The sequence below is a fragment of the Leucoraja erinacea genome, chromosome 23, assembly GCF_028641065.1.
Source record: "Leucoraja erinacea ecotype New England chromosome 23, Leri_hhj_1, whole genome shotgun sequence".
Classification (NCBI taxonomy): domain Eukaryota; kingdom Metazoa; phylum Chordata; class Chondrichthyes; order Rajiformes; family Rajidae; genus Leucoraja; species Leucoraja erinaceus.
The window spans coordinates 15,937,199-15,963,476 of record NC_073399.1 but is presented as its reverse complement, the minus strand read 5'-3'; the positions used below and the strand labels follow the sequence as shown (position 1 = coordinate 15,963,476).

Genomic DNA, 26,278 nt, shown 5'->3' with positions numbered 1-26,278 from the left:
AGAGTACTCACTCTCACAGGTAATGTACAACTTTATATGGATATAAGCAATAGGAATAAATATTTTTTCAATGTCCTGTACTCAATGAAAAAGATTTTCCACAGTAAATTTAGCTTTATACCTAAAACCTCAAATACATGCATTATTCTGAAAGTACAAAAACAGTTATGAATAAATTTAGTTCACATTTTAGATATAGGGTCCAAACAGGCTCTCGGCCCACCGAGTCCACTCTGACCAGCAATCACCCATACACTAGTTTTATCCTACACACTACAGACAATTTACAGAAGACAATTAACCTACAAACCTGCACGTCTTTGGAATGTGCAAGGAAACCGGAGCACCCAGAGAAAACCTACGTTGTCACAGGGAGAACGTACAAACTCCGGGTCTCTGGCGCTGTAAGGAGGCAATACTACTGCTGTGCTACTGTTTTAATAATGGTAGGCTCAAGTCCAAATTGAGTATTATTTCATGTTCTCATTTGTAGATATGACATTTCTAAATTCATTTCATCTAAGTAAATGATTTATGGGGGGAAACCCAACTTTGTGTTCATATCCACAAGGCAACCTGTTATTTTATTTTCCTTTGTTCTTTACTTTCAAAGCACACTTCAATGGAAAACATTCAAAGCCCACTTCAGTGGATGAATTTTGAATGCAGTCATCAGGCTACCTGTCCCCCAAATGAGCTGAACTCCAGCTGCTGGGTGATAAAGCAGTGTTTTTATATTGAGCTTTCAGTGACAACACTGCCACACTGCCTACAGACCATCTTCCACAAGCTCACACTGCCACCTGCAGATTGTTGTATTGCTCCAGCATTTAACAATACGTGCTGTTCATGGGAAACTTCACCACATTTGGGTATATTCTCAATAAAATGTGCTGGTCTTTATTGTAATGTGTACAAAAATTTTCCCTGCCTGAAGATGATGGTGCACTGTTCATAAACCAGCTATTTATAGTTTTAGTTTTAGAGATACAGATTGGAAACAGGCCCTTCAGTCCACCGAATCCACGCCGACCAACAATCAACTGTACACTAGTTCTATCCTGCATATTAGGGACAATTTACAGAAGCCAATCAACCTACAAGCCGGCGTGTCTTTGGAGTGTGGGGGAAACCCGAGCACCCGGAGGAAACCCACGCCATCACAGGGAGAACGTCCAAACTCCGTACAGACAGCACCCCATCTAACGCCTGAGCTGAGTTTTATCTGGATCACCTAATGCCAATTAGTAGCACAATTAGTTTACGTCTAATCACAATGAATTTCTATTAATACAGCCATTTCTCTTGAAAATATCGAGGCTGAGAATTAAATACATGTTGTAAGTTGCAAAAGGCTTCTATTTTTTTACCCATGTGGGAAGAGCTGACAATTGCTGTAAGAACATAAAATGAGGCAATATTACAGCTGATCTGCAATGGTAATATTACAGTTGGAATAAAGTAAAGCCTGAAGATAAAACCTCAGTTCAATAAGCAAGCCTAATATTTACATGGTGTTTGTAATTTCATTAACATTTATGAAATTTAAAATTCTAGAATTTGTAGGCGAGGTCTACAAAAATCTTATTTCATTGTCAAGAGTCAAGACTGTTTTATTGCCATATGTCCCAGATAGGACAATGACATTCTTGCTTGGTGCAGCACAACAGAATATGCAGTGGAACCCAGGAACCAGTTTCTTTTTGTTTGCTCATAGTCACTAATATATCGGGTAGAGTGATAAGTCAAATGGATATGTAATGCATATATATTAACCAATAAATCTCTAACATGAAGCCTTAAAGAAAGAATGATGAAAATCACTCAATTTACTGTCTTTGGTTGCAGATGAAAAAGGAAATTTAAGTTTGATTCAAGTTTTAATGAATGAGGTAATGAATGCTCAGAAATGGTTAGGAGAAGAAAAATGTATCAAGCATCGGTTGAATGAGAAAATGCAAGGCATGGAAGAGCAAAACCAACAACTCAAGACTGAGCTCACGAATTTGAAGGCAGCAGAGGTTAACTTAAGTAGGATGAAAATGGACTGGAATCGTCACCATGATGAAATGATTCGTCTGAAGGAAGAAAATTATCAGATACTGATGCGGTATACAAATACTCTCCAGGAGAAGGAAATGTCTGTAACACGAAGCAGAGAGTTAAGGCAACAGGTATTGCTTTATTGTTCAATCAGTTATTCGTATCATATGTGAATAGAGGGATATGGGTACCGTGCAGGTAGATAAGCGATGATCTTGGCATCATGTTCGGCACAAATATTGTGGGCCAAAGGGCCTGTTCTTATGCTGTACTGTTCTATGTTTTATGTTTTATGTTGTGATACCCAACTCTTCAGCTCTAAATGGTATGAAGGTCAATGTTTAGACTGTACCTCCAGAACTTTGACTGTAATTTGTGAAGGGTTTTGGGGATGGAGGATGTGGGGTGAGAGGAAGTGAGGAGCATGTGAGTGGGAGAATGGGAGGGTTGTGGAATTGTGAGCTGCGCGGTGGAGGGTGTGTCGGACGAGAAGGGCTTCTTTATTTTCTTGATACATTTGGCTGCATAAAAGATTAAGTGAAGCCCACAAGAGATTTTGAATCAGCCTCCTAATCCATCTCATTTCAATAATGAACTGGATTTCTTGTGTTGGGAAGAGTAATGTCAACAGCGTTTTAACCCAATCCATCCTGGATTCATGATTACAGCAGGAATAGGAATACTTTATTGTCGGGTCTCCATCATCCTTTGTCCCTCGACCATTGTTCTTCCTCCTACCTCCCTCACGGCAGTCTCCCCCATGCCGGGTCCTCCATTGTTCTTCCCAATAGCAGCAGAAACTGTTGAATCTTGCACCAATGTTTTCCTTGAACCCTTTAGTTTAGTTTAGAGATACAGTGGAAACAGGTCCTTCGGCCTACCGAGCCCATGCCGGCCAGCAGACCCGCACATCAACACACTGGTGACAATTTACAATTTTATCAAAGCCAATTAGCCTACAAACCATAAGTCTTTGGAGTGTGGGAGGAAACCAGAGCTCCCTGAGAAAAGCCACGCAGGTCATGGGTAGAACGTACAAATTCTGTATAGACAGCATTCGTAGTCAGGATCAAATCCGGGTCTCTAGCGCTGTAAAGAGTCTGTCCCATTTAGGCGATTTTTTTTTTAGGCGACTGCCGGCAAATAGGCAAATAAGCGTTTTTCTGGTCGATGCTGGATTTTGAAATGTTCAAAACTTTTTGGCGACATTCGGCGACCATGGGCTTATTGTAACTTGTCTTCTCCTGGCGTAGGTGCTGTCGTAGGTTGTTGCCAGGATGATGTGGGTTGTCACCAGGTGACGTAGGTTGTCACTGGGTGCTGACTTCGGTGAATTCCATTGGCGACTATCTACGTCAACCTATGTCAACTGGCGACAGATACCAGCGACTGAATTGTCTTCAGTTGTCTTCAGTTGTCCCCCGACAGGGTCGTTGCTTGTCATAGCCTATCGTGGGTGGAGGTAGGTTGACTTGGTTGTCGTTGGTTGTCGCCTGTGTGGTCATAGGTTGGCGTAGGTGTGGTCGTAGGTGGACGTCCCAATGGGTCGCCGGTTGGCGGTAGCTTGACGTCAACTAGGTAGTAGGTTGTTGTAGCTTGTCATAGACATTGTCGTAGACATTGTCATAGGGTAGTCCAGTTGCCGTTTTTTCAGCAACTTGCTACGACTATGACAGTCGCCAGCAGTCGCCTAGTGGTACAGGCCCTTAAGGCAGCAACTCTACCGCTGCGCCACCGTGCCACCCTCTCTTCAACTTCGTTCAGATTCCATGATCTTTTTCAGGAAAAAGAATCTCATGAGTTTTTGAATACAGAAATACAGAATACAGAAAATGAGAGAGTTAAATCATGAGAAATAATTTAAATATTTGAATGGAGAGTTGTAATTTGTTGGCATCCCAACAGAAGTGTGCAATCCATGGGTCTTTTCTGTTTTGGAGGTGATGTGATGATCTTTTCTGATATCAACAAACCAGTCCGATACAGTTCCACATTCTCCTGCAAGAGGCTTGATAACACAATCATCTTATTCAGGGATGCAACCAGAAAATAATTTAGCTTTTATCTTCTTTTATCTTAGCATTGACTATCAGCAGGAGCGTGTTTCAGTCGAAGACTTTAATGATCAATTTCAAATTTATAAAGGAAGAAAAATAACTGTTGAATTGCACAAATAATGACAATGAATGACCATTGGCAGTCAAAGTTGTGAACAGGGAGATGGTCTATATCAGAACAGATGTTGGCTTGAATATAACAATTGTTTGAGTTTGAGAAATTGCATTCGACCTTGTACATGATACGGCTACTGTTAAACAGCTGCCTGCAGAGTTTGCATGTGTAGCAGTTGAAGGACTTTTTTACTGATGCTATAATAGGAATACCTTCATAAATCCAGGAAACATGCAACATAAAACTTCTCTCACATTCACTTTCCCTCTGTCGCGACTTAATAAACTTTACTAGAAGCAGTAGATCATGAAATAAGCTCATCCCTCAACACCACATTCCTGGCACCATATGATCGCAATTGATAGAATAAAAATCAATTGATTCAAGTAGGGTGAAAAATCACAATTGTGGATAAATAGATATTTTGACTCAGCTGGTCACACTGAAGAAGGGTTTCGACCTGAAACATCACCTATTCCTTTTCTCCAGAGATGCTGCCTGACCCGTGAGTTACTGCAGCAATTTGTGTCTATCTTTGGTGTAAACCAGCATTTGCAGTTCCTTCCTACACAAAATGGGTATTTTTATTTATTTTTTAATTTTTGCCTGGGTTTTTGATTACACATCTGTGACAGCAGATTTTCATGTTTCGTAAATTATATAAACATCCTACATTATTCATATGATTGATGATTTGCATAGATATTAGAAACTAGTAGCATTTGATTCCCATTGGTTAATACTTTATCAATGTTGGCTGCACTTATCATTAGTTCCTCATATTTAATTAAGAAATGTTAATTAAAAAAAAACCCAGAACAAGGCAAATGAGACTAGCTTATCTGGGGCATCTTGGTCGACAAGGCCAAAGGGCTTGGTTCTGTACTGTATGACTCTATGACTTGCAATTGATAGTGACTCGTTGATGCAAATGATATAGGATTCCACATTGGTGATTTATTATATATCTTTTTATGGAATTTAAAATAATATTGCAAAGAAAATCTCTCTTTAATATATGGGTTTCATGCCAAATCCTGTTTGAATTCCTTTTTAAAGGTCGATAATCTTATAATGGAGAATAAGAAATTAACAGTGGAATTTGATGTTGAACGAAGAGTGTCATCGAAGCTACGAGAAGCATTCAAACCCAAACAAGATGAACTTTTACATTTAAAAGAAGAAATTGATAAACTAAGATTCAGGATCCAGGAAGTACAAATGAACCCAGTAAGTATGTTGCATTTTCAAGGTCTCAAGGTTTCAAGTTCAGTTTATTGTCACATGTACCAGTTAATAGACAGTAGGTGCAGGAGTAGGCCATTCGGCCCTTCGAGCGAGCACCGCCAAGGTACAGTGAAATTTGATTTACCATACAGCCATTCATAAGTCAACGGGTGGGCGGCACGACTCATGTCGCAGCGGCCTCTGCAGTCCGTCTGTCTTTTTTTTTAATTTTTTGTCTCGTTTGAATGTAGTTTTGTTTTTTTTTTATAAAACTGGGTATGTGTGTGGGGTGGGGGAAACTTTTAAATCTTTCCCCTGCATGTAGAACCCAACCTTTTCTCTGTCGGGTCTCCGTTGTCGTTGGGGCCTAGCACCGTGGAGTGGCCTCCAACCGGAACGACCAGGGGCTCCAGTCGCGGAGCCTGCGGACTTACTTACCATCGTGGAGCTGGCCGAGTTCGGAGCGGTGGTGAAACGCTGCTGCAGCCCGACCCTGGAGATTCGGAGGCTCCAACCGCAGGTTGACACCGGGAGCCCGCGTGGGAGACCGTTTTTCGGGGCTTCCACAACGGCGACTTCTCCCGCCCGAATTGCGGGGTTGAGGATGACCTGGAGCTGAGCCTTACATCGCCCGGCACGGCTATAAATGGCCGCGGGACTTGCTAGCGCACGCCGGGCCAACTCCAAGACCCGAAGCAGGGCCTTGCATCACCCGGCTTTATAATTGCTGCGGGACTTATTTACCATCGCCCGCCGGGAGCTTTGACTCTGACATCGGGAGGAGCATGAGGAGTGCAGGGGAGAGATAAGACTTTGCCTTCCATCACAGTGAGGAGGAGATTCACTATGATGGATGTTTGTGTAAATTGTGTTGTGTCTTGGTTCTTCTTCTTGTGTGTATGACTGCAGAAACCAAATTTCGTTTGAACCTCTGGGTTCAAATGACAACAAATAAATTGTATTGTATTGTTGTATTGTAAGTGAAAAGCAACAAGACGCACAACCACATAAAAGTTAACATAAACATCCATCACAGCGGATTTCACATTCCTCACTGTGATGGAAGGCAATAAAGTTCAATCTTGTTCTCCCGTGGTCGGGTCAGTCAAACCATCTCCAGAGGACGATCAAAGCGCCTGCAGCCGACGATCAAAGCCCCCGTCGGGGTTATCGAAACTCCCGCGTCGGGACGGTTGAAACTCTCTCCGCGGCTTGGAGCTCCCGAGTTGGCCTCTTCTTACCAGAGACCGCGGGCTTCACGATGTTAGAGTCCACAGGCCCCGCGATGTTAAAGTCCCTCAGACTCCTGTGGCTTGGAGCGCCGGGTTGGTCTCCAGGAAAGGCCGCCAACTCCACGATGTTAGGCCGCAGTTGGGACGGAGATATGATATGAAACAAATCGCATCTCTGTCGAGATAAGAAATTGAAAAAAAGTTTCCCCGAAACCCCCCCCCCCCCACGCCCCATATAAAACAAACCAAGCAACACTAAAACATACTTTTAAACTAAAAATATCAAAAAGAAGAAAGGACAGACTGTTGGCGAGGCAGCCACTGCATTTTGTTTGTGTACATATATTTGCACACAGATTTTTTTGTTCATTAATTTATTCATTCAACAGCTTATTGTTTAGTACTATCAGCACTGTATTCTGCATTTGAAATTCATTTCTATTGACTTTAGTGGAATATTTTGCGCTATCGTCAAGATTTTCAACCTGAGATGTTAACACTAAGTTGCTGTCTGTCCTACTGCACAGTTTCAACATTTTCTGTTTTTATTTCAGATTCCCAATATAGGTTCATAAGTTAAAGGAGCAGAATTGAGCAATTTGGCCCATCAAGTCTACTCTGCTATTCAATCATAGCTGATCTATCTTTCTCTCCCGGCCCCATTCTCCTGTCTTCTCCCATAACCACTGACACCCGTACTAATCAAAATATCGCTGGAATTTAGATTCTTCACACTACATGATGTGTTTATCACTAACTAATTAATGGGTGGCACAGTGGCACAGCTGATAGTGCCAGAGACCCGGGTTTGATCCTGACCTTGGGTGTTGTCTGTACGGATTTTGCACGCTCACCCAGTGATTGTGTGGGTTTCCTCCAGGTGTTCCGGTCTCCCCACACATCGCAAAGACGTGTGGGTTTGTAGGTTAATTGGCCTCTGTAAAATTGCCCCAAGTGTGTAGGGAGTCATTGTGAAAGTGGGTTAATATAGAACTAATATGAATGGGCGATCAGTGGTCAGCGTGGACCCGTTAGGCCGAAGGGCACGTTCCATGCTGCATCTCAGAAGTGTCTCGACCCAAAATGTCATCTATCCATGTTCTCCAGAGATTTTGCCTGTCCTGCTGAGTTACTCCAGCACTTTGTGTCCTTTTTTGAATGCTTCCGATAACTTTCACTCTCTGTCATAATTTGAAATTTTCTTTTGTCACTGTATCATTGCAAGGATATAAATGTTTGCTTTCTGATAAATTAGATCACAGATAACTAATAATTTAATCTTAAGGAGGACAGAAAAGCACTTTAGAAAATGATGATCACATAGAATCATCAATATAGTTTATGACTTTGCAATGTTGTCGCTGTTGTAGCGTTTACCATTAAAATGTCACTTCTATTTCGCCTATTTCTGGACGAGCTTGCTTTTCAGAACAACAAAATGTTTGGGGGGAAAAAAAACTTTTTTACTTTTGCTTTTCACATAAATTTCTGAAGATGTTCAATTTTTAAAAATAGGTGACAATAGATATCTTGCAACAGGATCGTGTAGAAGCTTTGGAAGAAAGTCAAGATCTAATGAAAGAAATGAATTCACTGCGTTTGGAACTAGATAAAGCTGAACGACTAAGGAACGAGGTGAGCGCGTGCACTTCAGACTGTAAATAGACTTTGTTTGAAGGGGTCATTAGAAAACAAGAAAGCAGCAAATTAGAAATTGTAGCCACAATGTGGTTTCATCTCTTGGATATTTGTGTCTGAGAACGTTTCCAATTTACCTAGGAGCCGCTGACAATTTATTTGATTTACCAAGATTTGTCGACTTGGGCATGATCTCCAAGTTACTGCATGTGACCACATCTCCCCCTTTTCCTGAGACATTCACTCGGTGGGGTATGTTGTAAATAATCAGCAAACGTCATAATTATACCCTTTATACTTGTCTAAATTGTTGGTCTAGCAAGAGACCTCACTAAAATTAGCCGGCCTGTCATTAAAACACCCTTTGCTTTCTGGCACAGAAGCAGTTTTGGATACAGTTTGCAACTCTCTCCATGATAGGCCTTATACAGGTGTTTTGTTGACCGTTCCGCCATTTGAAACCTTGGTAAATCCATGTAGATTATATTAAGTGCACTCACTTCCTCAACCCACTTTGATACCTTCTCTATTACGGCAACAACATTAATTATCTTCTCAAATTCATGCTCTCTGTCCTTGAATAGAATATGCCTTTCCAAATAATAATTAATGCAAACCCTTGGAATCTGTTCCACTATTTTTAATCATCAATCGCCAGCAATTATTTGATCCTTTCCAAACAACATCAACCTTCCAGTGCCTTGGTATCACATGTGTGGCCAAAGAAGATGATTCAATATCAATGGTCAAAACTCGTGTCTGGGAAACACTCTATCCATGCCTAGTAATTTTATCTGATTCTAAAGATTCTAGATCTCTCACAATTTTTATCATACCTAATATTTTGCACATTTTCTCCTTTTGTTTAATGTGTATCTTCAACTCTATTGTGAAGACATACAGTATGTGAAGCATACATTTGAACCCTAACTTGATTGGTATCCATCTATGTAGATGTTTTTTTGCCCCACACATTCAATAGACAATAAGTGCAGGAGTAGGCCATTTGGCCCTTCGAGCCAGCACCGCCATTCAATGTGATCATGGCTGATCATCCCCAATCAGTACCCCGTTCCTGCCTTCTCCCCATATCCCATGACTTTAAGAGCCCTATCTAGCTCCCATTCATTAAAGAAAACAGATCAGTGATGATAACTTAACACAAAAGCAAAAGAAAAGTTGTCATCAGCAGAAAATACTATAACTGGAAATCATTAGAGTCAATGTCAAGCAAAAAAAATGATCTCTAACGTAAAATGAAAAAGCAATAGTTTGTAAGAAGGCAATATTTCCATACGAATGGGGATCTGGGAAGGGGGGGGGGTGTGAAACAGTGGAAAAATGAACAAAAGATGAAAATGCTGAATATCACATTAAACCAGAAACTCGACTACAAAGCATCTGGAAAGAAGAAAGACAGATTAATTCTTTATATATGTTCCCCACTTTACAGTTGTCAACAAGATTTCATTGTATTTCTACCAATTTTCACATTTATTTCCGAATAAAAATTTCTTGTAGTTAATATTTCTGATGAAATGATAAATAAAATGCTTTCAGCAACATGAAGAAATCATTATGTTGCTGCATATGTCTCTGCAGTGCATCCTTATCCCTGATCTTAAAATTAAACTTGTGTTTGCTGAGGATTTATTTAGTTAATGAAACTGAGAGTATCGCATGAATAGTTTTCAGATTTCAGATTGGAAACAAATTATACTGAAAATGGCAAAAAAAAATCAAATTCAGCAAAGATAAAGGAAATCTACCACATTTGTTCACATTTATAAAACTTTAAAGTGGAAAGATGTCCCAAAGTTACTTACATTCTCCATACACCACAGTTTGACTATTTTCTACTGACTCCATTTAGATCTTATCTGGTTTTGTTTTACGGACTTCACACCCCCAAATTATATTTCATCTTGATTCCTCTAGACGCAACCTTTGTTTCTCTGGCACCTGTATCAGTATCAAAATATTCAAACTGTTTTACTTTCTTCTATCTGCCAGTATTTGGACGAAAAGGAAAATATGTTCATGGAATGCGCCACTCTGAAGATTGACTGTGATATGTACAAAGATAAAATTAGCTCACTCCAGTCACAAGTCCTCGAACTACAGAAGGAGCGTGATGAGGTTAGTGTAATTAAATCTGACATTACCTGTCCTGTAATGTCCAGGTTCAGGAACAACTTCTTCCCAACAGCCATCAGGCTATGGAATACCATAAACTCCAACTAAACTGTAAACAACAAACTGCCTGGGTTGCACTAGGTACTTCTGGTTTTGTTTTTGTTTTTTACACTATATATATTTTTAATTTATTGAACTTCTTTTTATTGTTTATTGCGGTATCTAATGAGTGCTGTGTTCACCTACGTGTTGTGCTGCTGCAAGTAAGAATTTAATTATTCTGTTTCGGCACCTGTAACAATGGCAGTCCAGTGAAGTCCATTGATTTGACCAATGAAGAGGCAAATGATCAAATGTCAGATTTGAGGCCTTTTATTATTGGCAGTTTATTCAGTTTATTTTCAATTTTCAATGGATATATTTTTGTGAATTATATTCAGGGTTAGAGGGAGGTAGATCATGGAAAAGTCAAATGACTAAATTAATTAAATCTGCAATTTGTATTAAGTTCCATCTTCAGTCTTTGGGCAAATCAAATTGAAACGTAATCCTGGAGACATAAGAGACTGCAAATATTGTAATCTTGAGCAAAGAACAATGCGCTAGAGGAACTCAGCAAGTCAGATGATGCTTTGGGTGGGGACCCATCTTCAGACTGATTAAGTAGGGGGAGAAAAGTGGCAAAAGAGAGATAGAGGTGGGGGAAAGGCTCGCAAATGATAGATAGATACAGGTGAGGGGGTGAAAGTATTTGGCAGATGGGTGGAGATAGTGACAATGCTGGAGGTGAAAAAGAGACAAAAGGGTATCAGATAAGGAAAGAAGAGAGGTTGTGAAATGTGAAGCAGGGGGGATAGATTTAGATGGAAGGGGGGAGGGAAAGTAGGGGGTGATGAAATGGAAATAGGGGACAGAGATGGGATGGGTGGGAGATGAGCATGAGGAGGAGAGGAAAGGAGCATGAATGTAGGAGGGAGTTCGGTGTGTGAGAGGGGAAGAGAATTGGAGCAGAGGGACAATGCCTGAAATTGAAGAATTTAATGTTCACATTGTGTAGAATGTCTGAAGAAAGGTCCCGACCTGAAACGACACCCATCTTTTTTCCCCAGAGATGCTACCTGACCTACTGAGGTACTCCATCCCGTTGTGTCTATCTTCAATGTTCATGTTGTTGGGTATAGCGAGAAATTCCTAACATAATCTTGATTTCACTTATGCACTTTTGCTCCAGATTCCAACATCTGCAGTATCTTGTGCCTCCACTATTGGAATGTGGTTTGGATCAAGAATTCTGCCTTCTGTTTCTTTTTTTGTCCATTCCTTGGAATATTTAAATAGACGTAATTGTGACCAACTCGGCATAGCCAAAAGATAACCATGAAAACAATGTTAGATACAAAGTGCTGGAGTAACTCAGCGGGACAGGCAGCAACTCTGGAGAAAAAGGAGTGTGGGATGTTTCGGCTCGGGACTTCAGACCAAAACAATGTGCTGTGTTAATACAATTTCATCAACAGCACCAGTGCGGAAAAGGTATAGAAATGTCTGGTCAAACTTTATGATTTTTTAATGAAAATGCATGATTTATCTTATTTTCCGCAGGCATATGGGGCGAGGGATGAAGCCCAAATACATATTAGCAAAACGATCACAGACAAGGATTTATGTCGTCGGCAAGTAATCGAACTTCAGGACACGTGTCGTCAGCTGAATAAGGAAATGCTACAGTTCAAGTCAAACAAGGAGAGGCAGGAGGTAGGGTAATTTCCCTGCCATTATTTAGCAATGTTACAACATTTTGAGATTTAAAAAATCAAGTCTGCAATTTATCCCATCAGATAAAGCGTAAAAAGAAGTTTAATTTGACACCTAATTCACTTTCATATCTCAAGTATTAAAAAAGTTATGGCCATTTTCATACTCGGAAATTAGCATCTTGTTCCCTATTGATTTTCTATGGACATAACAAAAAAGCTGTGATCGTGGACAGTCAAAAGCCCATAACTTTCTTAAAAATTAAGAGAACTGAATGAAATTTTCAGTTATCATAGATTGAAGCATTCTGAAAGAAATATAAAATTTTACTTGGATGACCTGAAATTAAAGCATATAGTTAGTTAGTTACCCAATTGTAGCTAATTCCAAACTTCAATTACTAGATCTAAACATCTATCCATTTCTTAAGAAAAGATTAACATTTTTAAATAGCCTAAGTGTCCAAATAATATTCACAAAGAATTCACCATAAAATATGATTTTTAAATCTCATTTACATTAATTTATAGGCCAAATGGAAGGAATTTAGTGTTCAATTGCTGTAAATTAATGGCATTTAAATCAGCTTTTGAGTGGGGAATCCTGTGGAACGCGCTGGTTTAGAACGTTCACATTGCGGTAGATTTGTGCCCCCAAATGCCCAGAAAAATACTGCGGGATATAATGGGCCCCAAATTAGCTACTCGCAACATTAAATTTTGTATAAAGGGATCTTAAGAAGCCCTTTTTAACGTAAAAATAAACAACCTACCTTTCGTTGTCCCCTGTATGAGATCCGGCACGTTGTCGGCGGTCGCGGGTTTAGAGGTTAATTTTTAACCTACTATAACAAGTAAATAAACCCCTTAAAACTAAAAATAGCTCAAGCGACGGAATCTTCCAGCGATTTATCGTTAATAACTAACTAGGCTGAACATCCTCGATTTGAACAGCCTAGGGAAAATCGTGTTTTAAACCCGCCCCCCTCTAAACGGCGCCAAAATCGTGCACATGGGCTAGGACAGATTTTCAGTGACGATTCAGGTACGTTTTACAACATACCTACATTATTCAGGAACAATATGTTCGGGTTTTAATTGTCATCTGAAGTAAGAAGGACCATGTCTTTGGGGCAGCAATCTGGTGCAGCAGTAGAGTTGCTGCCTTACAGTGCCAGAGGCCCAGGTTCGATCCTAACAGCAGGTGCTGGCAGTACGGAGTTTGTACGTTCTCTCTGTGACCATGTGGGTTTTTCCCGGGTGCTCTGGTTTCCTCCCACACTCCAAAGACGGACAGGTTTGTAAGTTAATTGGCTTCAATAAAAATTGTAAATTGTTTCTAGTGTGTAGGAGAGTGCTAGTGTGCAGGGATCACTGGTCGGCGTGGATTTGGTGTGCCGAAGGGCCTGTTTCCCCTCTGATTCTCTAAACTAAACCAAACTAATGACTGTCGTCCGAAACAGCACTTATTCCTACCCTCAATCCCTTGCCGAATGAAGGAACTCCAGAATCCCAGAGCAGAGCAACAACTTGAATCTAGGCCATTGTTTTGATTTTCAAATGTTATCAACAGCTGTAAAGGTACAAGCATTAAGCTTAAAGATCATTAACAGCTACAATTCTCTTCCGACCTCATCTATTGCATCTGCTGCTCTAGGTGTGAACTGCTCTACATCAGTGAGACCAAGCGCAGACTTGGCGATCGCTTCGCCCAACACCTCCACTCAGTTCGCATTAACCAACACAATCTCCCGGTGGCTCAGCACTGCAACTCCCCCTCCCATTCAGTATCCGACTTTTCTGTCCTGGCCAGAGTGAGTCCCACCGCAAATTGGAGGAGCAGCATCTCATATTTTGCTTGGGTAGTTTACACCCTAGCGATATGAACATTGATTTCTCTAATTTCAGGTCGTCCTTGCTTTCTCACTCCTTCCGCTCCCCTTCCCGGCTCTCCCACAGCTAACTATCTCCACCTCTTCCTTTCTTCTTCCCGCCCACCCCCACATCAGTCTGAAGAAGGGTCTCAACCCGAAACTTCACCTATTCCTTCGCTCCATAGATGCTGCCTCACCCGCTGAGTTTCTCCTGCATTTGTGTCTACCTTCGATTTTTCCATCATCTACAGTTCTTTCTTAAACAGCTACAATTCGATCTCACTTTCCTATTCTTTCTACTGTGCCAATAGTGCATTAGACAGAAGACATTGCTCACCAGCAGCTCTGAATAAAGGACCGTGAAATGAATTTCTAAAATGAATGAATGTGTTTCCAATGGTTGGTTGAATGATAAATGACAACCAGCAAACTGAGCAAACAGCTTTGCTCTTCCAGGAACAGTACAATAAGATTGTTTACCTCCACTTGAACGAACAATAAAAGTTTCAATTCAACATCTCATCCAAAAATAGAACCTGCAGTGCTCAGCGTGCCAAGGTCACGCAGTGGAATTTGAATTCATGGCGTCTGTCTGAAGCTAAGGGTCAAAGCTAGAGAATGAGACAAGAGTAAAATACATTTTTGCAGGTGGCAGCGTGTCCTTCACATTTGTGGGCATTATTTGCCATCTCCACAGGCCTTAGACTCCTGCGGCCTTGAAAAAATGAGTGCTCTTTGTAAGACAGAGCCGTGGAATAAATGCAGCTTGGAACAGATAACAAAGACCCCAATGCCCAGCAGGATATTATTGCAGGCAATCCCTAGATCAATATAGAAACCTAGATCAACACCGGAACCTGGAGCGTTATTAATTATTAATCAATTCCAAATATTATTGGTATGCTCATTTATAATTGCAGTGGATAATGAAGGATTTTGCATATGATATTTTCACTCGGGCCAGTTGTGCAGCTTTACACAACATACAGGATTTTAAATAAAAGACACTAACAATGAAGCTCACGGCTCCAAGTCTTAGTTTAGTTTATTATTGGCAATTGTACCGAGGTTCAGTGAAAAGCTTTTGTTTGCCTGCTATCCAGTAAAAGAAAAGACTATATATGAATGCAATCAAACTGTCCACAGTGCATAGATAAAGCATAAAGGTGATTAATTAGTCATTGGTTTATTGTCACATAATTATGTGACGGCCGCCAAAATCAAATACCTCAAAGGCCAATAACATAAAACAAAACCAGGGTCAAATGGAAAAATTATTTATTTTTCACTAACAAAAAGAAGGACTGAGAATAAGCAGTATCACGCAAGATTATCACAGGTACTTTACTGTCCCCATCCTCCATAGACACAAAACCCCTCATGACAAAAGGAGCAAAATCCACCAAATCATCAGTCTCGGGCACCACAGGGATTGCATGTGCCTTCTGTGTGTTGACCAAAGCCACCGGCTTCGCATTTTTCTTTTTAAGAATGGGACACGTTTTACAAATGTGCCCTCTCTCCTTACAGTAGAAACACATTGGACTGTCCTTAGCCCCCAAATCACTGTCAGTTTTATCAGGTTTGACTTCCCACTGCTTTGAAATGCTGCTATCAACTGGCACAGAAAAAGTTTTTATACTCTTACCAGCAACACCACCATGCTCAACTGGTCTCCCACTAAAACCAGAGGATCGCTCCCCAAAAACTGCCTTATGAATGAGCACATATTCATCCGCCAATACAGCGGCCTTAGACACGTCTGAGACATTCTGCTCATTAAGATATGTTGTCACTCTTTCAGGAAGATAGTTTTTAAAATCCTCCATTATCATCAAGGACCTTAACTGGGCAAAATCTTTTACTCCCTGAGCACACCAGCGTTCAAACAGAGCCTCCTTTTCGCAAGCAAATTCAACATGTTTGGGTTATCATATTTTCTGAAACTCCGGAATTTTTGGCAGTACGCTTCGGGAACCAACTCATACACTCTGAGGACGGTAGATTTTACAATTTCATAGTCAAGGCTATTGTCTACCGACAATGACGAATATACCTCACGCGCTTTACCAACAAGGACGCATTGCAACGGCAATGTCCACACGCCCTTAGGCCATTTCAGTGATATAGCCACACGCTCAAACACAGTGAAATATTTATCAACATCTTTTTCACTGAACGGTGGAACCAAACAAATATTTCTGCTCACATCAAACTCTTTTAGAAGAGAAGCGGGAAGTATCTAATTCTTTCTCCCGCAGCTGAAATTCAGCCCTTTTGGTTTCCTCCTCAAGCTCAAGCCGTTTCATTTCAAGAACATGCATGAGCTCATCCTTTTTTAAGGCCATTTTCTGTGACTCAAGCTCCATCTCCTTCAGTTTAATGACGGCCTCCATGTTCTGAACTGGCTGTATAGATTTATGACTGTCAGGACTACTAGGCAACACCTCTTGGTCAACCAAAGCAGTCCATAACAACGTCTTAATTGACTGTTTGTTTGCTTGTTTATTAATAGAAACGCCATAATTATCTGCAAGCAACACTAAATTTTCCTTAGTACATTGATGAAACATCTCTAGGCTAGGAGCCACAACAAACTCTTCCACCTTAAATTCAATTTTTCCTGCTCACAAATGCTACCAAAATAGCCAAAACAACAGGTTACTAGAACCACAAAGCAGAAAAAAAATGATCACACAAACAGACTACCACTGCCACAAGAAGCCTATCAAAGTACACAAAATGTCTAGGGTTTACTCAAAAGTTTGAACGAGCCCCCATAATTATGTTATGGCCGCCAAAATCAAATACCTCAAAGGCCAATAACATAATACAACACCAGGGTCAAATGGAAAAATTCTTTATTTTTCACTAACAAAAAGAACTAAATCTGGATCAAACAAACAAAGAGGGGTCGGAGGAGCTAGCAAACAAAAGATAAAGGGTGCTCTGGCTGACCACTCAATGGGCCGTCGGACCAGAGACTCTAGACCTGCCTCAGTGTGAAAATAAACCTGAAACAAAACCACGAAAACAATAATGCCAGTCCCATCCTTCCCAAGCAAACCAAGTTAATACAGAATGAAGAGTTACATAAAGAACACTATGCAATCAAACAAACTAAACCAACACCAGACTGCTGCCTCTCAGTCCTTCATTTTGGAAGATGTGCTACCATTTTCAGCTGAATCATCTGTTGGTTCTAGTGTCCAGTTGTAGGGTTTGGTATGGAGTGCCATTGCATACTGTTAACCTTGAGTCTGAGCTTGTTTCGGGTCGAGTAGCTGTGGGGATACGGCCACGTTTTCCCATAAAGGGAGTGTCGTTAATTCTGGGTAGCGATTTGGCTGGGGGAAAAGTTTTGGTCACTCCTGAAGTGACGCCGGTTCCTATGTTGCAATGTCCAGATAAACTTGCTGAGCAGCATCCAAAAGTTTTTGCATCATGTGCTGTCACTCGCGCTATGGCTAGAAACCAAGCTACGTTTGATGATGAAATTGACTTGAGTGAGTGTTTCCTTGTGGAGCAGGATGGTGGATCCTGTTTTGTGCAGAGTGTGTCTGCATCACAAGTTGGTGAAATGTCTGAGACTAAACCGGTGTCGTTGTCACGTGACCAGTTGGTTGCTGAGCAGAAATGTGATGCCGATTTGTCTGCTTTGATTGACAGCGCAGTGTCAGAGGTGGAAGTGGATTCCTTGTCAAAGGGATATTTTCTGAGGGATAACTTGTTAATGCGTAAATGGTCTCCTTTGAATGCATCTGGTCAGGATGACTGGAGCATTGTTAAGAAGATTGTAGTGCCACATAGGTATTGGAATGAAAAACTTACTTTGGCTCATGATAATCCTCTTGCTGGCCATTTAGGAGTTAATAAAACGTACGACCGTATATTACGACATTTCTTTTGGCCTGGGTTAAAGAGGGATGTAGTGCAGCATTGCAAGTGTTGTCATGCTTGCCAAGTAGCAGGTAAACCGAACCAGACTATCGTTCCTGCACCCTTGTACCCGATGCCTGTAGTTGGTGAACCTTTTGAACGTATTATGATAGACTGTGTGGGTCCACTGCCTCGAACGAAAGCTGGCAACAAGTTTTTGTTAACCACAATGTGTGCATCTACCCGTTTTCCAGAGGTGATTCCATTACGGAAGATAACTGCTCCCACTATAGTGAAAGCTCTTACTAAGTTTTTTTCCTTGTTTGGTCTACCTAAGGTGATACAAAGTGACCAGGGATCAAACTTTATGTCTAAAGTATTTGCTCAAGTGTTGAAACAACTAGACATCAAACATTGTCATTCAAGCGCTTATCATCCTGAGAGCCAGGGCGCTCTCGAGCGTTTCCATCAGACATTAAAGTCTATGTTGCGTACGTACTGTCTGGAATTTGAGAAGGACTGGGATGATGGCGTTCATCTAGTGATGTTTGCAGTACGAGAGGTCGTGCAGGAATCTTTGGGTTTTAGTCCTGCTGACTTAGTCTTTGCCCATACAGTACGTGGTCCTTTAAGAGTCTTAAAAGAAAAGTGGTTACAGGAAGAAACTAAACAAAATGTTTTGGAACACGTCAGTAACTTTAGATTTAGACTGCGGCGGGCATGTGAATTGGCTAAGGAAAATCTTGAAACTGCCCAGACAAAAATGAAAGAATGGTTCCATAGGAGCGCTAAGAGCAGAGACTTTTTGCCAGGTGACAAAGTTTTAGTATTGTTGCCAATTCCTGGGTCTAGTCTGCAGGCTCGTTATAACGGCCCTTATCTGATAGAAAAGAAAATGGGTGAGAGAGATTACCTAATTGCCACTCCTGATGGGAGGCGTAAAAATCAGCTTTGCCATGTAAACATGCTAAAACAATATCACGAGAAAAAGGCTGTGGGTTTTGAATCGGAGACGCTGTGTCTCACACTATCGTCCAAGCCTGTTTTGACTGCGATGGTGCTGCCCCCTGACACTGGTGCTGAAGTGGGTGAGGCACGTTTGTCTGTGGCTGTGACGCATGGTAAACTGTCCAATTCTGAGGTGTTGAAAACACTTCCATTGCGTTTATCTCACTTGACTGAGAGTCATCGGAGAGATCTGATTGCTTTGGTTGAGTCAAATAAGTCGCTGTTTTCTGATGTGCCGTCTCAAATTTCCATTCTAAAACATGACATTGACGTGGCTGATATTAAGCCAATTAAGCAACACCCATATCGTGTCAATCCAGACAAGCGCCGCCGTATAAAGAGTCAGGTTGACTATATGCTGCAGCATAGCATTGCTGAGCCTAGCTGTAGTTCATGGAGCTCTCCTTGTCTGTTGGCTGCTAAGGCTAATGGTGACGACCGGTTCTGTACTGACTTTCGTAAGGTTAATAGCGTAACCAAAACCAATTGTTATCCTCTCCCACGTATGGAGGATTGCGTGGATCGTGTCGGTAGTGCCTCTTTTGTCACAAAATTGGATTTATTGAAAGGATATTGGCAAGTCCCTCTAACTGAGCGTGCAAAAGAAATCTCTGCATCTGTTACACCTGATGATTTCCTTCAATATACTGTCATGGCTTTTGGTATGCGTAACGCGCCAGCAACTTTTCAACGGTTGGTAAACGTAGTGTTGTCTGGTCTGTCTTATTGTGAGGCATAACTTGATGATTTGGTTGTGTGCTCCAGGTCGTGGATCGACCACATCGACCACTTGACAGAGGTATTCAAACGACTCGCTCATGCAAACTTAACCATCAATCTTGGAAAGTGTGAATTTGGCCAGGCCGCGGTAATCTTGGTAAAGTGGTGGGCCGGGGTCAGGTTCGCACGCTCCAGGCAAAGATAGAGCATATTGTCGCGTTTCCAGCTCCTACCTCTAGGACTGAGCTCCGTCTTTTCCTGGCAATAGTGGGATACTATAGAGGGTTCTGTCCAAATTTCTCTGTGGTGGCTGCTCCTTTAACGGATCTGTTGTCCGAAAGTCATTAAAGTACCTGTGACAATCTTGCGTGATACTGCTGCCTCTCAGTCCTTCTTTTTGTTAGTGAAAAATAAATAATTTTTCCATTTGACCCTGGTTTTGTATTATGTTATTGGCCTTTGAGGTATTTGATTTTGGCGGCCGTAACACATGTAGCGAGGTACAGTGAAAAGCTTTTGCTGCATGCTAATCAGTCTGGGGAAAGACAATACATGATTACAATCGACCCATCCACAGTGTACAGATACATGATAAAGGGAATGACGTGAATAATGCTTAGTGCAAGATAAAGTCCAGTAAAGTCCGTTCAAAGATAGTCGGAACTTATGAACGTATTGCAACCTCAGACATATTTAAGTCATAGAGAAAAATGACAATATGAAAGTTACAGACAGGTGGAAGAAATACTGCTTGCTCATTAGAAGCAGAACCATAGGAGGGTGGGATGAATATTTAAAACATGAAAATACCAGGTATGTAAATGTGATTATGTTCCCGTGCAACCCATATAAATATGCTTGCCTTATTAAACGTATTTTCACAATAACTTTCCTTAAACAATAATGTTTAGTGCAAGATAAAGTCCAGTAAAGTCCGATCAAAGATAGTCCGAGGATCTCCATTGAGGGGTACAAAATACAGTGCAACATTCAGTCTTCACGGTAAACCTGTATGATTGAATGATATTCTGTAAAGAAAGAACTTGTGAATTCAATGTATTTCAATTTCCCTTACTTTACTCCCTGCCAGAAATTGTCAACAGACAACAAAACCCCACAACGTGAAAAACCGAAACTGAAGCGCCTGCAAGCTGTGAATCTGCGGACCGTCAGCTGTGATAGTGAGGACAGCAACAGCAGCCAGAGTGATGTAAGGCAGTGACTCTCATAACCTGCACTCCTAGGAACATCTGTACACAGAGGGACATAATAATGCCTTGTATCATGAACACAGAAACAGGTCATTCAGTGCAACACGGGCGACATAATGGCACAGCCGGTACAGCTGTTGCCTCACAGCACCAGAGTCCCAGGTTCAATCCTGACCTTGGGTGTAGGCTGTGTGGAGTTTGCATGTTCTCCCGGTGACCACGTGGGTTTCCTTCGGGTGCTCCGGTTTCCTCCCACATCCCAAAGATGTGTGGGTTTGTAAGTTAATTGGCCGCTGTCAATTGCCCCTAGTGTGTAGATAGTGGATGCGAAAGTGGGATAACATAGAACGGGTGATCGATGGTCAACGCAGACTCGGAGGGCTGAAGGGAGCCTATTTCTAAGCTGCATTTCTAAACTAAGCTAAACTAAAATAAATAACTAAATAAAATAAAATAAATATTCGCTGCCATGTTTATCAGCAACATGAATCCTATCCCTTATACTGTAAGTAGAGAAAAATGCTGGAGGAACTCAGCAGGTGAGACAGCATCTTTGGAGAGAAGGAACAGGCGATGTTTCGGGTCGAGACCCTTCTTCAGACTGAACTTATATTGTAAGATCACTTTATACTTTCATCACATACTTCTCTTCCTTTCTCCTTCACCGATTTATCTAATGTGCAGTTTTTTGCATAAACAGCAACTGTCTCTCATGAAATATGGGAATTCTGAGAATGCTATTTTTAGGTGGGTTGCTTAAACAAATTATTTGCATCTAATGGTAAAGGATTCTGCATTAATTGTTCTCAGTTAGGGCAGTCCTGGCGGATTAATCTGGCTCCTCCTATTGCTGCTCCTATTTGGCATGAGATGGCTAGTAGCCAGAAAGTAATGTATCTGTGAAGAACACAGAGCAGAGCAATCAATGGCTGAGTAGTTCATTACTTCTTATTTATAGTTCTATTCAAACTTAAAGAAAACTGAAAGCTGTGAGTCGCTGAACAGTCTCAGCTCTTCCTTCGTTGAGCCGCCCAGTCAGGAATCTATCTACAGGCGCCTAAATGAAGATGACATGGAAAAATCATTCAGGTAAGATAGCGCACACACATGTGAATGCACATACACACACATGCATGCATATGCACCAGTGCACACATGCATGCATATACAAGTTCACACATGCACATGTCCATACACACAAACACACATTGTTGCACGCATGTGCATGGGCATATAAGTTCACACACATGCATGCGCACACACACACACACACACACACACACACAACACACACAGACACACACACAGTTAAGATCCAAAGATTCAACAGGAGAAATGGTCCCTTAGACGTAAGTGTAAAGCCATTTTAGAACACTACTGAAAAAACAGAATACTGGAGGGAGAATCCTTTTATAATTGGGTATTATAATCCTTTGCTGTTCCACTTCTGTTTTTGCAGCAACGCATATTTTAATGATGACGATGTTTTCACATCAGTAGGTGATAGCACTGGTGCAGACAGTTGTGGTGAAAATGTTCCTGATGTCAGTGAGTTTTCAATTTCTCATTCATGTTCTGGGTACAGCAGCAGGTATGACAGAAATCTTAGCAACCTGATAATATGCAATAATTCAATGAGCGAAGCTCTATCACATTAAAGACTGGCAATATAATTCTTATACATTATACAATTTCCAACACCTTGCCCACGTTAGAATTTCCAATCAACATTAAAGATCAGACTAAAGGGTCCATACAATATTAGCTCCATGTCACAGGAGGGTTGCAAAAGTCCTTCAGAACAAGCTTTGATGGGGAAGATTCCAACAGGAATCATTTAACCAGACTGACATCCCCTTTCCAAGTCCGGAAGGATTTGCATTGCCTGGTTTGGTAAATGACACTTTGATAAAGATCATCAATACTTGGTTGAACAAAGACTTTAATGTGTAATATTGAGTGGCATCTGGTGCTCAATAAACTTGATGTGGCGAATGGCCTTATTCTGCTCCTATAACTTATGAACTTATGAATATGTAGCAATGGTTTTGAGTATCATCAGTGGAGAACGACAGAAGTTTAGCTGTTTGAATTTCCTGTGCCAATAAAGACAGCTATTTGTACTGTACAGTGCCTGAATATCATAGTTGAAGTATTTGGGCTCATTGCTGTATCGGAAATTACAAATCCTTTGGTTAACGAGGCCAAACTGTTTCCTTCTTAGAAGTTATGCTCCAAATACATGGCAAGTAAAATGGAGTTCTAACTAAATATGTCCATGGACATTGCCTGGCTGACAAAATATTTCTAGCATTCTCTTTTTATTTGATGTAATTGGAGCTGCTATTCCACAGGTCAACCTGAGGAAGTTGCTTGGAGGAAGTAATGTGGGAGAAGATTGAGGAGCTGGTACTTGAGAAGTTGGAGTCTGCTTGATCTATTTTTGCAATATATTTTAAAAGCTCCACAAAGACATGCAGAACATCCTCCATGCTTTGCTTCCATAAAGTACTTGGTCAGTGGTTCCAATCTCCCTTCCATTGACTCAATTTAAACCTCACAATCCCTCTGCAAGGCCACCAGCATAATCAAGGACAGGCCTCACTCCTGTCCTTGATTGTGCCTCCCTCTTCTCCCCTCTCCCATTAGGCAAGAGGTATAGAAGGGCCCATCATCAACCCCTCTGCAAGCCCAAGCCTGAATAACTTCAGGTTTATTTTATATCCACCATCCTGTCCTGTTTAGATTGTGTTACATGTTGCATGATGGTGTTTCCTGATATCTAACCTCAATTTGACATTTACTAGTTTCTATATTCCTTTCCTTTGTAGTGAAGGTGCATCTTGTTAAAAAAAAAAAGGTATCCAAATTTAACTCTTCTATCTTGCTGATGATATCTCATTTGTCTCGTAAGTTATTTTCTGATTCACCACTTTACTATTGGCTTTCTGACATAGTTGGATGTGCCTTTTCTTAAGTTCTCAGTTACTGCCAAATCTCATCTCTTTCATCCACATCCATGAAATGAATTGAGCAATTCTTCCTTTCTCTTCAAACTTATTCACGTTGAATTCAGGTGTATTATTGGAATCCTATAAGTGTTTCTCTTGCACTCCCTCATCTTCCCTTGTCTGGCACTCCAGCTTTCATGCACATACAAAATGTCCACTTTTCAATGCAATTTATTGTTATATAAAGCATTTTATATTTCTGAGAGATCAAATGCTTTGTAAATATAAACTCCTTTTAGTTTTAGTTTTGCGTTACAGTGTGGAAACAGGCCTTTTGGCCCACCCAGCGATCCCCATACACTAGCACTACCAACTAGGGACAATTTACAATTTTTACCAAAACCAAATTAACCTACAAAACTGTAAATCTTTGGAGTGTGGAAGGAAACCAGAGCACCCAGGGAAAGCCCACGCGATCACGGGGAGAACGTAAAACTCCGTACACACAGCACCCGTAGTCAGGACTGAACCTGGGTCTCTGGCACAGTAAGGCAGCAACTCTACCGCTGCGCCACTGTACCTCCCTTAATATCATCTATAATTTTCGGCAATTTGCATTTTTGGATCCAACCATCATAGGTACAGCATGAGCAGTTAGCAGCTTCATTCAGTACACCTCACCAGTCTGCTTATTCATTCTAACAAACCTTTCTTCCAAAGTCTCAAATGGCTGAAGTAACTCAGCAGGTAGCATCCTGGAGAACATGGATAGGTGACATTTTGGGTCGGGACCCTTCTTCAGACTGATCAGTCCCGTCCCGAAACGTTCTCCATAGATGCTGCCTGACCTGCTGAGTTATCCCAGCACTCTGTGTCTTTGTTTTGTAACATGGCACCTGCGGTTCCTTGTTCCTACATTTTAACTGCTCCACTGTGAAGTCTCCTCAAGGTATGCTTACATTGAAGAAGTTCTTCTCCTCTCTCTGACGGGAGTTCTGTGAGACCCTCTCTCTTAGTGTTCCCCCTCTGTGATTCCTGTTGCTCTCCTGCTCTAGGGCCATGCTCTGACTCGAACTCACTAGCCACGTGTGTTTTCTCAACACTTGCCCCGTTGTCTTCTTGTGCTTTGTGATTTCCAGGATTCCAGGTATCAGCACTCGATCCACGATCAGTCAGAACAAGGGTCCCGACCCAAAACGTCACCTAGCCATGTTCTCTTGGAATGCTGCCTAACCCGCTGAGTTACTCCAGCACTCTGTGCCTTTGTTTTATAAAACAGCATCTGTAGTTTCTAGTTTCAAAACCTTTCTTTCACGTTACTGACCCACATTCAAGCTTTACTGTGGGCCCCTAAAGAGTTAAGCTTGTTTAGCACGTTTTCAAGAGGAAAGATTAAGAGAGGAACCCTCAGCATAAAGCCACATCCTTTCACATCGCAATGCATCTCTACAGTGCTCATATATTTATATATATTTCACAGCTCCAGATAACTTGTGTAATCATGAGTGTGATGTTAAACTGCGATTTCCGATACACTCTGCCATGCTTTGCAGCTAAATAGTGACTATTTCACTTTGATGTGGCGAATGTATCTTCAAGGTTAAAACTAGATGCAATTCAGTAGTCCAGTCAAAAGCTGCAAAGAAAGCATTTAGAGTAAATGACCACAGTTTCTTAGAATTTAACTAAAGTTGCAGAAATTCTGAACAGTTAAGCGTTCCTTGCAGCGCAGGAGAATGAGGGGTGATCTGATAGAGGTGGATAAAATCATGAGAGGAATAGATCGGGTAGATGCACAGAGGCCCTTGCCCAGAGTAGGTGAATCGAGGACCAGGGGACATAGGTTCAAGGTTTCAAGGTCAGTTTATTGTCACATCTACCAATTAAGGTACAGTGAAATTCGAATTACCATACAGCCATACTAAAAAAGCAACAAGACACACAACTACATAAAAATTAACATAAACATCCACCACAGCGGATTCCCAACATTCCTCACCGTGATGGAAGGCAAAAAAATCCAATCCTCTTCCTCTTTTATTCTCCTGTGGTCGGGGCAGTCGTACCATCTGTAGTCGGGGATTTAAAGTGAAGGGGAAGAGATTTAAGAGGAAACTGAGGGCTAACTTTTCAAACAAAGGGTGGTGGGTGTACAGAATAAGCTGCCAGAGGAGGTAGTTGAGGCAGGGACTGCCGCAACATTTAAAAAACAGTTGAACAGGTACATAGATAGGACAGGTTTGGAGGGATATGGACCAAAGGCGGGCAGGTGTACCTGGGACATGTTGGCTGGTGTGGGCAAGTTGGGCCGAGGGGCCTGTTTCCACGCTGTATCACTCTCTAACTAAGTAGTTAAGGATAAAGATAGAGTTTATTAAGTTTGTGTCTCAATTTTACATTGGAGAATCTGGAGTGAAGCTGAAAGTACAATGC

The 26,278-nt window shown here is 41.3% G+C and overlaps 1 protein-coding gene across 3 annotated transcripts in view; it reads left to right on the top strand.

The window, feature by feature from the left end:
* Positions 1–26,278, top strand: part of card14 (caspase recruitment domain family, member 14) — a 63,990-nt gene that overhangs the window by 9,487 nt on the left and 28,225 nt on the right. For 2 of the 3 annotated variants that reach the window (XM_055653945.1, XM_055653944.1), the window contains 8 exons: positions 1,849–2,174; positions 5,275–5,445; positions 8,190–8,309; positions 10,326–10,451; positions 12,051–12,203; positions 20,774–20,893; positions 21,853–21,983; positions 22,354–22,442. In XM_055653945.1, coding sequence (XP_055509920.1) covers positions 1,849–2,174; positions 5,275–5,445; positions 8,190–8,309; positions 10,326–10,451; positions 12,051–12,203; positions 20,774–20,893; positions 21,853–21,983; positions 22,354–22,442 — 1,236 coding nt within the window. The remainder of the gene's footprint in view (positions 1–1,848; positions 2,175–5,274; positions 5,446–8,189; positions 8,310–10,325; positions 10,452–12,050; positions 12,204–20,773; positions 20,894–21,852; positions 21,984–22,353; positions 22,443–26,278) is intronic. The other variant, XM_055653946.1, reaches the window with a different exon arrangement.